Source organism: Microcaecilia unicolor, chromosome 2 (assembly GCF_901765095.1).
Source record: "Microcaecilia unicolor chromosome 2, aMicUni1.1, whole genome shotgun sequence".
NCBI classification, from domain to species: domain Eukaryota; kingdom Metazoa; phylum Chordata; class Amphibia; order Gymnophiona; family Siphonopidae; genus Microcaecilia; species Microcaecilia unicolor.
In genome coordinates, this window is record NC_044032.1 from 346466780 (window position 1) to 346478337 (window position 11558).

At 45.5% G+C, this 11558-nt stretch overlaps 1 protein-coding gene across 1 annotated transcript in view; it reads right to left on the bottom strand.

The window, feature by feature from the left end:
• Window positions 1-10327, bottom strand: part of LOC115463703 (zinc finger protein 208-like) — a 216776-nt gene extending 206449 nt beyond the window's left edge. Inside the window, 1 exon segment of the mRNA XM_030194420.1 lies at window positions 10091-10327. Coding sequence (XP_030050280.1) covers window positions 10091-10114 — 24 coding nt within the window. The 5' untranslated portion in view covers window positions 10115-10327.
• Window positions 10328-11558: the final 1231 nt, after the last annotated feature.

Below are 11558 nucleotides of genomic sequence, written 5' to 3' on the forward strand. Positions count from 1 at the left end.
GAACCGAATGGCATACGATCCCACTGTATGAGGTTTTCCTGGCGAAGTCGTAGCATCTACATGGAAGCTACGGAAGGTCGCCCAGGCTTATCAAACACCATTCTGAACTGGCAAACAAATTCAGAAAGGTACGAGAGGCCAGGGTCCTGTTGTTCCCACAATGGGGAGGCCCAAGCCAAAGCTTGACCTGATGGTACAGAAATAATGTTACATTGGTGCGTTCAGAGGGAAAGGAAGCAGGTTGCAATTTGTAATTCATTAGATATTGGTTCAAGAATCCACAGCAGGCCATGGCGGACCCATCAAACCTTGGGGGGGGGGGGGGGGGGGGTCGGGAATCCGGAGATTTGGGCATCCCTGATCATATTATCGAAACGAAAGATGGACGCCCATCTTGTTTCGATAATACGGGTTTCCCCGCCCCTTCGCCGGGACGTCCTGCAAAGACGTCCTCAGGAAAACTTGGGTGCCCCTTTCGATTATGCCCCTCTAAGAAAGCATTCCACTCCATGAATATGCAAGTTGTGTGTGATGCCCAGGGGGAGATTGTAGACATGTATGCCCGACACCCAGGTTCAACCCATGATACCTATATATTACAGCACTCTGAAATCTTTCGCAGGTTTGATCAAGGGGAGATCACCAGCGGATGGCTCCTACGTAACTGCAACATAGATCAGCAAAACCCATACCCCCTCCACCCAGCAACCCTTAGCACTGTCTTCCTCCAGGTCACTCCATAATCCTCAATTCCCACCCCACATACACAGGGCACCCACTCCAGACAATACACACCCATGTTTCTCATTCTGCTTCTCCCCAAAGGTGACAGAGGTTACCCACAGGAGCCCTGGCTCATGACCCCTATAGTGCACCCACAAACAAAGGCAAAGGAGGAATACAACAGCAGACATCGGACGACACGTGGCATCATACAGCACATATTTGGAAAGCTCAAGAACAGGTCTAGATCATTTTGGAGTGGAGCTCCTGTACAACCCCCAAAAGGTTGCCAAGATCTTTATGGCCTACTATATGCTACATAATCTGGTCCTGCGCAGAGGACAGGCCCTCCCAGAGGATCCACAGCAACCAGAGCAGCAGGCCCCAGACTAAGATGATGAGGAACCCCCTCCACCATCAAGCCACAGAGCAGAGTGCTCACCAGCTTGGGGTTCGAGCCAGGCAGACTCATCGAGAAAAAGTTTTAGTGGCAGTAAGTGATGAACATTTATTTCAATGACACACCAGTTACACACCACCACCACACCTTCCCACCACCATCACCTGCTCTGTACATATTCCCTTCCCTCCAACCCTCACACTTCTTCCTCCCACCTCCCAGCACACTCCCCCACCCCCCAGCACATCCCATCAGAGAAACTATTGCCTACTTTCTCCTCCCCCTCCCTGGCCCCGTTGGCTCCTACCCCTCCCAACCTGTTCCTGAGCAGCTGGTGGCAGTCAAGTTGTTGTTGTTGCTGGGGAACTCTGTTCAGAGTCCTTCCCTGATGAGCTCCCATTCTCCTCAGTCTCGACAAGGCAGCCTGCTGCCTTGGCTGCCCTCTAGAACTACTACTATTTAGCATTTCTATAGCGCTACAAGGCGTACAAGGTCTGGCCACCTTGTTGGCTGGGTGTTGCCCTGCAACCTGGGCACAGGACCCAGAATGGGAGCTGGTGTGGTGACTGATAGAGGCCTGTGAGCTGGTGGACCAGTGGCTGGTGAAGGCTGAGGATCCCATCCTCCTGTGCTTTGCAGCTGGTTGCTGTGCACTATCACCACTGGTGGAAGGAGAAGGACAGCTTCTCTTTGGGCCTCTTCCCCTTCCCATAGCAGCTCCAATTTCTGCCGCCAATATTCTTCCAGCTCCACAATGTGGTCAAGCAGTTGTGTAGCAAGGCACAGCCGCTGTCTCCTCTGGCTGGATGGCCTGGGTTGATGGTGTCCCTCCCCTTCTGCCTCTTCATCCTTAGCACCAATATCAGCAAAGGCTGGGGGGGGGGGGAAGGTGGACAGAGGTCCTCTGCTGCTGTACCCTGTGTTTTCTTCACATGTGACTGGCCCTGGATGGTGTCCTTTGTAGCCAGACCTCCAGGTCCACTGCTTTCCTTTATTGATGCAGGCTCCTCAACCTGCCCTTCAGTGTGCTGGGGCTGGTGGTCACTACAGCCAGCTTCAGCCTCTGAGTCTGTCTCATCACCTGCATAGCAAAAGGGGAGAAAGTGTGTTTGTAACAATAACCAACCTGCTACTGTTTTGCAGCATTCAAATATGTACCCCTACATGTGAACATCCAGCAAACGGTGAGGAATGGCAAACACATTAGTGTTGGGTCTGCCTATTTACTGCACCAGAAATTCAATCTTAGCCTCTGTAAAATTGCCCTTATGGGTAGGTGCCTGCGTAGGTGTCATTCTCAAGGTTGTATCAGAACACGTGAAAATACAGAGGACGTTTAAATACTGCCCCAAAACACGAGGAGTATACTTCTGTGGAATTTTGTCTAACCATAGGCGGTGGGGGTATAGGCTGGGATGCCCCCCCTGCCCACTCAGTGAAGGCATCAAGGTAACATTTTCTGTGGTACTTGACAATACATGATGGCCCTTAAAGTGGTGACGTGGAATGCGAGGGGTATTTCTTTGCCGATTAAACGGCAAAAAATACTTCAAAAACTTCATAAGCAACAGGCATCAATAGCAATACTTCAGGAAACGCATTTAACCGCCAAAGAACATGAGAAATTATGTAGTTGGTGGGTGCGTTCATATTATGAATCTCTAGCGCAGGCGAAAAAAGCAGGGGTTATAATTTTAATTAAGAAAGGGGTCCAAGTCACTACACATAAGACTATCGCGGATAAGGCGGGAAGATATGTATTGGCACACTTAACAATAGAGCGTCAACCAGTAGTTATATGTAATGTGTATGCTCCCAACACGTATAATAAGGCATTTTACAAAAAACTTTTGTATCATTTAACAAGCTTTGAAGGAACTCCCCTGCTGATAGGAGGGGATTTCAACGAAGTTGGTGAGCCTAAATTGGACAGATCTCAGGGGGGCAAAAAGGGATCGGGTGCGGAATCCAGAGGAATAGGTATGTTGAGTGAACTCCTGGAGCTGGTGGATGTGTGGCGCACTTTGCATCCATTGGAGCGTGATTATACTCATTTGTCTCGTGCACTTGCCACCATGTCGCGGATTGATTATATTTTTATCTCTCGTTTATTATTTACAAAGCTTCGTGCAGCAGAAATAGATCCCATCAAAATCTCAGATCATGCAATGGTGATGGCTCTATGGGAACCTTCAGAGGGCAGTCCTGGTCAATTCCAATGGAAATTCCCTATTCGGCTTTATAAAGATCAGGGTTTCCGGGAATTCATACTTAATAAATACAAGCAGTTTCAAGACACTAATCAGGCACACATGGCAACTCCAATACGCTACTGGGATACAGCTAAGGCCGTACTTCGGGGTGAGATTATCGCTTACACAAGTCACCAGAAAAAGACACAGGAGAGGGACCTGCTTAGGTTGGAAAAGGAGATAACACGGCTATGGCGTGAGTACGGACGCCAACATGACGTCATATTAAAAGCCAAGCTTCTAGAATTGCAGCAAACCCTAAATGAGAGACTCCACCATAAAGCCCAACGGAATTATGCGTACTATAGATATCAATTATAAAAATACGCCAATAAAAGTGGAAGGATGCTGGCTAGGTTGGCAAATCCTAGGCAGGGCAATTATAAAATAAACACCCTGTATTCCTCAAATGGAACTTTAGAAAATAAAGATGTCCTTATTAACAGAATCATGAAAGAATATTATCAGAAGCTATATGCTATCCCAGATCCACCCCCGATGGACAGTGAGATGTATTTGGCTGGGTAAGAGCTTCCGCAAATAGACACACAAAGTCTAAACATGTTAAATGCTCCCATAACGGCAGATGAGGTATCATGGGCTATACAACAAGGACCATTGGGGAAGGCCCCGGGCCCAGATGGCTACAGAGGAGAATTTTACAAAATGTTGAGGGATGAAGTCGTAGTACCCATCACCTCAATGTTTAATGTCATAGTGCAGGAGAAGCAAATGCCCATTTCTTTACGAACAGCGCAGATTATAGTGCTCCCCAAACCAGGGCAGGATGCACAGAAACCTGAATCTTATAGGCCAATATCGTTACTTAATTTTGAAGCCAAACTATTTGCTAAAGTCTTAGCAAACCGTCTGTCTCGAATACTGCCAGACGTTATCGAGGATTCACAGGTGGGATTTGTACAGGGCAGGACTATTACTAAAAATGTGAGAAAGATATTGGTAACCTTGGAAGCGGCGTCCACGCAGGCCATACCATCGGTGTCAGCTTTGATGCCAAAAAGGCGTTTGACAGGGTGGTTTGGGACTTTTTATTTGGCACTTTAGACGCTTATGGTATACAAGGGTTTTTTCAGGAGATCCGTGTGGGTTAATGGAATCTTGTCACCTCCCTTTCCTATACATAGGGGGACTAGGCAGGGATGCCCCCCTGTCGCCTTTATTGTTTGTATTAACACTAGACCCACTGATTAGAAATATCCAACAGACACCCGATGTACAAGGTGTCAGGATCGGCACAGAAACGTTTAAAATAGCAGCTTTCGCTGGCACATGTGATCCACCCTGAAACATCACTGACAGCTCTCTTAGAATGTATGGCAGAGTTTGGTGATTTCTCTGGCTTTAAGCTAAATTTGGAGAAGTCTGAAGCTTTGCAGAGGGAGGGAGACCAAGTTGGAGCTTGGCGGGAACAGCTCCCGTTGAAATGGGCAGAGGAATCCTTCAGATATCTAGGAATATGGCTGACTTTGGATACCACCACACTTTATAAAATTAATATAGAAAAGCTGTTACAGGACACCAGATGCTCTCTTGAGAGATGGAGCCATTTACCTTTATCGTTAATGGGTAGAATCAACTTATTTAAAATGATCATATTCCCGAGATGGCTCTATATCTTACAGGTGTTGCCAATACATGTACTTGGTAAAGATTTACGCAAGTTGAACAGGATGAGTCAGAAATTCTTATTGGGGGGGAGGGGGCGGAAGTCTAAATTACGATTTGAATATCTGTATGATGGATGGGCACAGGGAGGGTTAGGATTCCCTTGTATTAAACGATACAATCAGGCATGCCTTCTGAGACATCTTAGGGATTGGCTGCTTAATACAAATCAACATACGCCGCTTAGCTGGGAACGTGCACTATTTAGACCTTGGCATTTGAATTTTCTCCTGCAGGCTAAAACAAAAAGCTTGCCACTTGTTTGTAGGAAAAGCATACTGCTGCAGCCACTGCGACGCATTTGGCAATTCCTTATGCGATCCTGGAGACAAGATCCCAATATTAGTGATCAACTCCCATTGCAAGGGAATGGGGATTTTTCCCCGGGGTTAGAGAAAGGGATACTTGATAGATGGTCGGAATTGGGAATTACTTTGCTTGAACATTTGAGGAATGAAGAGGGGGGACTATATGGATTTCAGGACCTGCAGCAGAGGCTTTCACTTGCCAATAAGGATTATTACATATTTAGAGGCGTATTTTCTGGGCACGAGGTTGGGCCATAGGTTGCGCAAATTCCTGAGGGGGGATGCACATAGACAGGTGTCAATATCGAGCTTACATAGAGCTTTAATGTCGCTCAGTCCTCCTCGTGCATACAGTATGAGATGCTTAAAGACACATGGAGTAAAGATTTGGGATATGAGTTGAAGGGAATAAATTTTGCTAAATTGATCAAAGATATACCCAAACAAGTGGGTGGGGCGGAGTTGCAGGAGAGTCAATATAGGATTATCCATGGGGGATACATCACACAATCACAAGCAGCAAGGGCAGGCTGGATATCTGATGCCCAATGCCCTAAATGTCACAGAGAGAGGAATACCTTTTTGCATGCATTTTGGAGATGTGACAGAATAAAATTATTTTAGAGAGCGGTACAGAAATACCTTGAACAATTATCAGGGCAAGGGCTACTCCCCTCCTGGAGAGGAGTACTTTTGAACAAAAGCGATGCATATGGGATCTAAGATAAAAATTTGGAGTTATTCTTATGTAAGGCATATGCAGTGGGGAAAAAAATGTATACTTAGACACTGGATGCAGGCGGAACCCTCCGTTTGGTTCTGGAGGAATAGGCTCCATGAGCTAATGCTCTGGGAAGCCAGGGCGGCCTATGGCAACCCAAAGAGAAGAAATAATTCTATCAATATATGGAACCCATATTTGCAAAATATCTCTTATAAAGCAAGAAGTGCTGTACTTAATAACTTTGGCAAACCCTAACGTATGGGGAACCCAGTAGACATATACTCCTTGTTTTAGACGGGTAAAGTCTGGTGACAGATTTTGAAAGGAATAGACACCATGAAGTAAGAAGTTCACGGTACAGAGGTTATAGGGGGGGGGGTGGGTAGAGGGGGAGTAAATGTAGTAAAAATTGATGATACAGTTAAGATGTATATAAATGCATATGATGTGTTACTATGATTACAGAATGTTTGCCTTTTAATAATTCTGTTCCAAATGTTTGATCATCAATAAAAATCATTTAAATATAAATACTTCCCCAAAGACGTCCAAGGGAGGTTCCACTAGACGTTTCACAAATGAGCTCTTAGTTCTGATTATGGGTGAAAATTATGGCTACAGCCGTGCTGACTATCTGGACGTTTTAGTTTCCATTATGGGTGTGCTTTCTAAACATCTCCAGCTGGGCTGACAATCTGGACGTTTACTTTTAAATTATGAGTGACATTTCTAAACGTCTTAAGTTGAGCTAGCGACCCGGACACTGCCAAGATTATGGGCCAAACCTGGACACTCTTTCTTTTATGTTCCACATGTGTACAAGTTTGGGGATCCTTGCACTATATTGAGGGAGAATTGGTTTGGGGGCGGTCTACCCTTGCTTTGAAAATGTTTTAGACTGGGTGTTGGCTTATCATATACTCTGCGTTTTCCAAACTTGGCTCTGACTCTCCATTCTTTCCCCTCCAGGATCAACCACCTGCACCTAGGAAGCTTTCAGTCAGATGGACTCTGCCTTTTTCACATCTTTTGCAGGCAAGCACAAACCTCTCAGCCACCCCTTCCCCTTCTGCTATGCAGCTGACCTGACACATACTCTGCACTATGTAGGTGCTAACCAAACACTTCTTGTGTCTTGCAGGGCAGGATACAGCACTGCAGCTGGTCAGCAGGATTGCAAGGGATAGCAGTGGACTCTGATACAGTGGACTATGATAGTGATAATTGTTTCTACCCTATGTAGAGGTGTCTTGTTCTCAATTGGACACACTCATTTGTGGCTGCCTGCAAGGGGGGGGAGGGAGAGGCCCTGAGAATGGATATGTGCACCCTCTTCTCTCATGGTCAAAGGCTCCCCATTCTGTGCCTTTTCTCAGGATTCAAATCTCACCTCTATTTTCACCAGTTTCACAATATCCACATCTGGTGGCTGTGCTCCCGTTTTGCACCTCATGTGTCTCCCCAGTAGGCTCCATCCCCATTTATGTGGTGAACCCCAGTCACCTTTGCTTAACTGCCCAATCTCAAAGTTCGGGGGAGGGGCAAAGCATGTATGTACTGAATGTATTTTCCAGAGAGCTGAACACACTCCTATATTCCTCCATAGTTAGGGAAATGCAACATTTTTCTATCCAATTCTGCAAACCATTTTCTATCTGGCCACAGGTGGATGCCTCTCACAGGCTCAAGCCCATAAGTCATAGTGAGGGGGAGGGCATCTAGTTACAGTTCCTGTTCTAAATCCCCTGCAGGTGGCTCCAGCCTGCTGCCTATATAATTCCCCTAGTCTGTGCCCTGCAGCTCCCAGATTGAGGCTATTTATTCCTATGGGGAACCTCTTCTGCTGTTCAGTATCTGAACGTTTTGCAATTGTGATAAAATATACATGCATCTAATGGTTTCATTTTCTCCTGACTACTGTCGGTATCTTCCATAGTTGTACATTGTTGTTTTTGCTTTCCTGCTCACCAATTTATACCATTGCTGACACATTCTCAATGTGAAAATATGACACAGCTGTTTGCAGGACTTTCCTGGCCCTCGGCTATGTTGGTTGTGGGTAAGGTAGCCTGCTGAACAACGAGCAAACAATAGTCTAGGCACTGCCTAGGCGTATCTGCAGGTTTGTACCTGGCAGATTGCTAGCGCAAGACAACATACCTATTGTTTAGCTTTGTGTCCAAAAGGTGTGGGGCTGTATGGTAAGGGGGGTAATGGGGCAGTTCTATTGATGCAGGTTGTAAGAAACATGTGGCCTTCTACATGGCCACACTTATACCTCCTTAAAAGAACATTAAACCATAGTTATGACTATTTTATATAGATATCTTTTTTCAGGTTGAAGTCACACTTATACCTGTGTCACGGCAGACCTTTCATGCAACCCAGATTACAGCTTCCAGCATGTAGCTGGACTTGTGGCAGGTGGCCCGGCCACCAATGTTTTTCTGTAATACCACATATGTAGTGCATAAAGTAGAGACCCTGGTGTGCAAAACAGGAAAACATTTGTATTTGGTAAACAAAAATAAACTAATTTACAAAGGGAGTGGGCCCAATATTCATTTCCCTCATTGGGGGTTGCTCTTGTCCTGGATGCCCCTCTGCACCAGCTCTACCACCAGCAGCAGGAGCTGCCTCTGTGCCCCCATCTGCTGCTCCAAAACCTGCCGCAGTCCAGCCACCTCCTGCAGCAACTGGTTTTGTCTTGCAACCACTTCCTGCAGGAGGTGCAGTAGGGCTGCAGTGCTGTCCGGTGGTGGTTGTGGTAGTGGGGGGTGCTGATAGTGTCCCTCCCAGTCCACTTATTCTCCCTCAAGAGGAGGCATGCCCTCACAGGGGTCCTCCGGATTTTGTGGCACCTCCCATTCCCCTAGGTCCATAACAGCCTGCTGCTTCTCTGTGGCCTCCAAGTTGTGTAATGGCTCTCATATTGGGAGATGGGGGAGGGACATTACATAGGTACAGGTGATATGTTAGTTGAGGTGGACATGGGGACAGAGTGCCCTTTCTGTGCAGCATGTGCAGAATTGCAGGAATTTGGGAATGGCCAGTGAGTGACACTTGGTGTTCCTTTCTATGACACTGATTATATTTATGGATGTGGATGTGCACATATCCCTGATTACTCTTGAATAAGAGACTTCAGTATGGAGTTTAGCCCTTCCCAGTGCATTTCAGAATACACCGGGCAGGGGCTGGGTGCTGCCATTTTGAACGTGTTGGGGCCCTGTCGCTCCTGCCCAACTTTATTAAGGTACAAGAGAGGGGAGGGAGGGAGTCACTAGACCACCAGGATCATTTACTAGGGTGTGGGGTCGGGGGGTCCACACACCACCGAATTTTGTCAAGGGGGGATTGGGAGAAGGTTCTGGGGTCCATCGGACCAACAGGGAATTTTAGTGGGCCCGCCGTAGGGTTACCATATGGCTCCAGAAAAAGGAGGACGGATTGAGCCAGCCGGGTTTTACTTCCATTGCTTTCAATGGAAAGCAATTGCTTTCAATGGAAGTAATTGAGCCAGCCAGGTTTTATTTCCATTGCTTTCAATGGAAAGCAATGGAAGTAAAACCCAGCTGGCTCAATCCGTCCTCCTTTTTCTGGAGCCATATGGTAACCCAGGGTGGGGGGAAGAAGGTGTCAGGAGGATCTGGGCACCAGGAAATTTTGTCAGAGGGGCTCTGGAGGTGGGGGCTTCCGGGGTCCACCAGACAACAAGGGAATGCTGTCTGGGGATGCAGGGGAGTTGGCTTCCCCCCCCACCCATTGCATGCAAATTTCTAGCTTATTTGCATGAGATTCTCTTTGGGTATCCCTCTGTATGTCCAAATTGGTAATTTTTACCGAGGTGGAGTTATAGAGCGATTCTTTACAGGGCCCTTTGTGCATCAGACCCCTACAAGGAAAAAGAAGTGAAGGCTGAAAGCGAAGCCCTGGGAAACATTTTTCTTTTAGTGCTGGAACTCCGTGTACAAGAGGAGAGAGAAAACCTTCTTACCTGATCAGAAAACAAGACAGACATTTCCCTCCTGTTTTCCCTCTAAATTTGGAGCGGGTGTTGGAATGGATTGAGGCTGGAGATTCCCTGTTTCTGGAAAGATGACTAAGACTAGAGAAGGCTGGGCTGATCCCTGAAGGTCTCAGATAAATTCCCTATTTATATAGGACTGGGGCTTGCAAGGATTTCCAATCCTAGGAGACAAGTCTTCTCTTCCAAATCTTTTCTGCTTTTTGCAGCTCCTCAGCAGACACACAGGAAGAGAAAAACAAAGCAGCTGACCCCTCTCAAAGAAGCTCTTCACTCCTCCCCCTTTGCTGAGGTCATACTGCAATAGCCCACCTCCTTAAGGTGGATCATGGAGGTTTAATAAACAGGAATGGAAGCAAGCCAATTAGGACAGACTAAGTTTCCCCTTCCCAGCGCAGCCGTCATTGAGCTGCTGCACCAACATTGTCGGTTTTTTATTGTTGGTCCATCTGTAACAAGTTTAAAGCTGTTTCAATTGGATAGGCAGTACCTTAAAAGGTGGAGGACAAAAGTTGTTTTGTTTTTTTACTTATTGGACAGCTTTTTAATTTATTTGAAAGCTTTCTATATGTAGATATAAATATCAAAACATACTACTACTAATTGAATATCAGTAAAACATCTTTAAAAATTATTAGAGCTGGTAGAAACAGCAATTTTAAACTCTGTATTATGTGCTCATTTTTCTACACTAAAAACTAAATAAATACACAGTATACCATACAAATGGCCATATTTCAGTGAGGATATCCGGTTTCCTGATTGATTAATCTTAAACTGTTGTAATCTGCCTTGGGAAGCCTGGTGTTATAAAGATGATGGAATATAATGAAATTAAATGGAAGTAGAATTAAACTCTCCTTTCATTGGTGCACATGGAATCACATCTTCACCTGTTTTGTAGAAGTTTACCTTTTAGATACACAAATGGGTTATTCTGTTTGAGAAAGTTTCAGGGACAAGTGGTTTATAAGTCAAAATAATAAAAATATTTTCTGTCAAGCAGATCTCTCATTTGTTGAAACATAACTAAATGGGCTATAAGCCCCCAATGCAGCCCATTGGTTTTCTTATATTTTGTTCTTGTGATAGCTTATACTGGAAATACAGTGAGACAGAATAATAGAATTCAGTAACATCCAAAACTTATTTTTTATGCTTTAATCATCTTTATTAAAAGCAAAACATGTTGGTTGATAAGCTTCATACAGAACAAGAAAAAAACAGTAAACCATCCAACATGGCACAATAAAATCTTTTACAGAGAACATACCTCAAGAACCCTTCCCCTCCCTCCCTATAATCCCACATGACTGTTTCCACCCGCCAAAATGACGCAACAGATGTACAGATCAGTAGGACTCAAAGTATTTCATAACAAGCACTGCCTCCACTGTATGCAAATCTCTCTCATGAATATTCATTGTCAATATCTTGA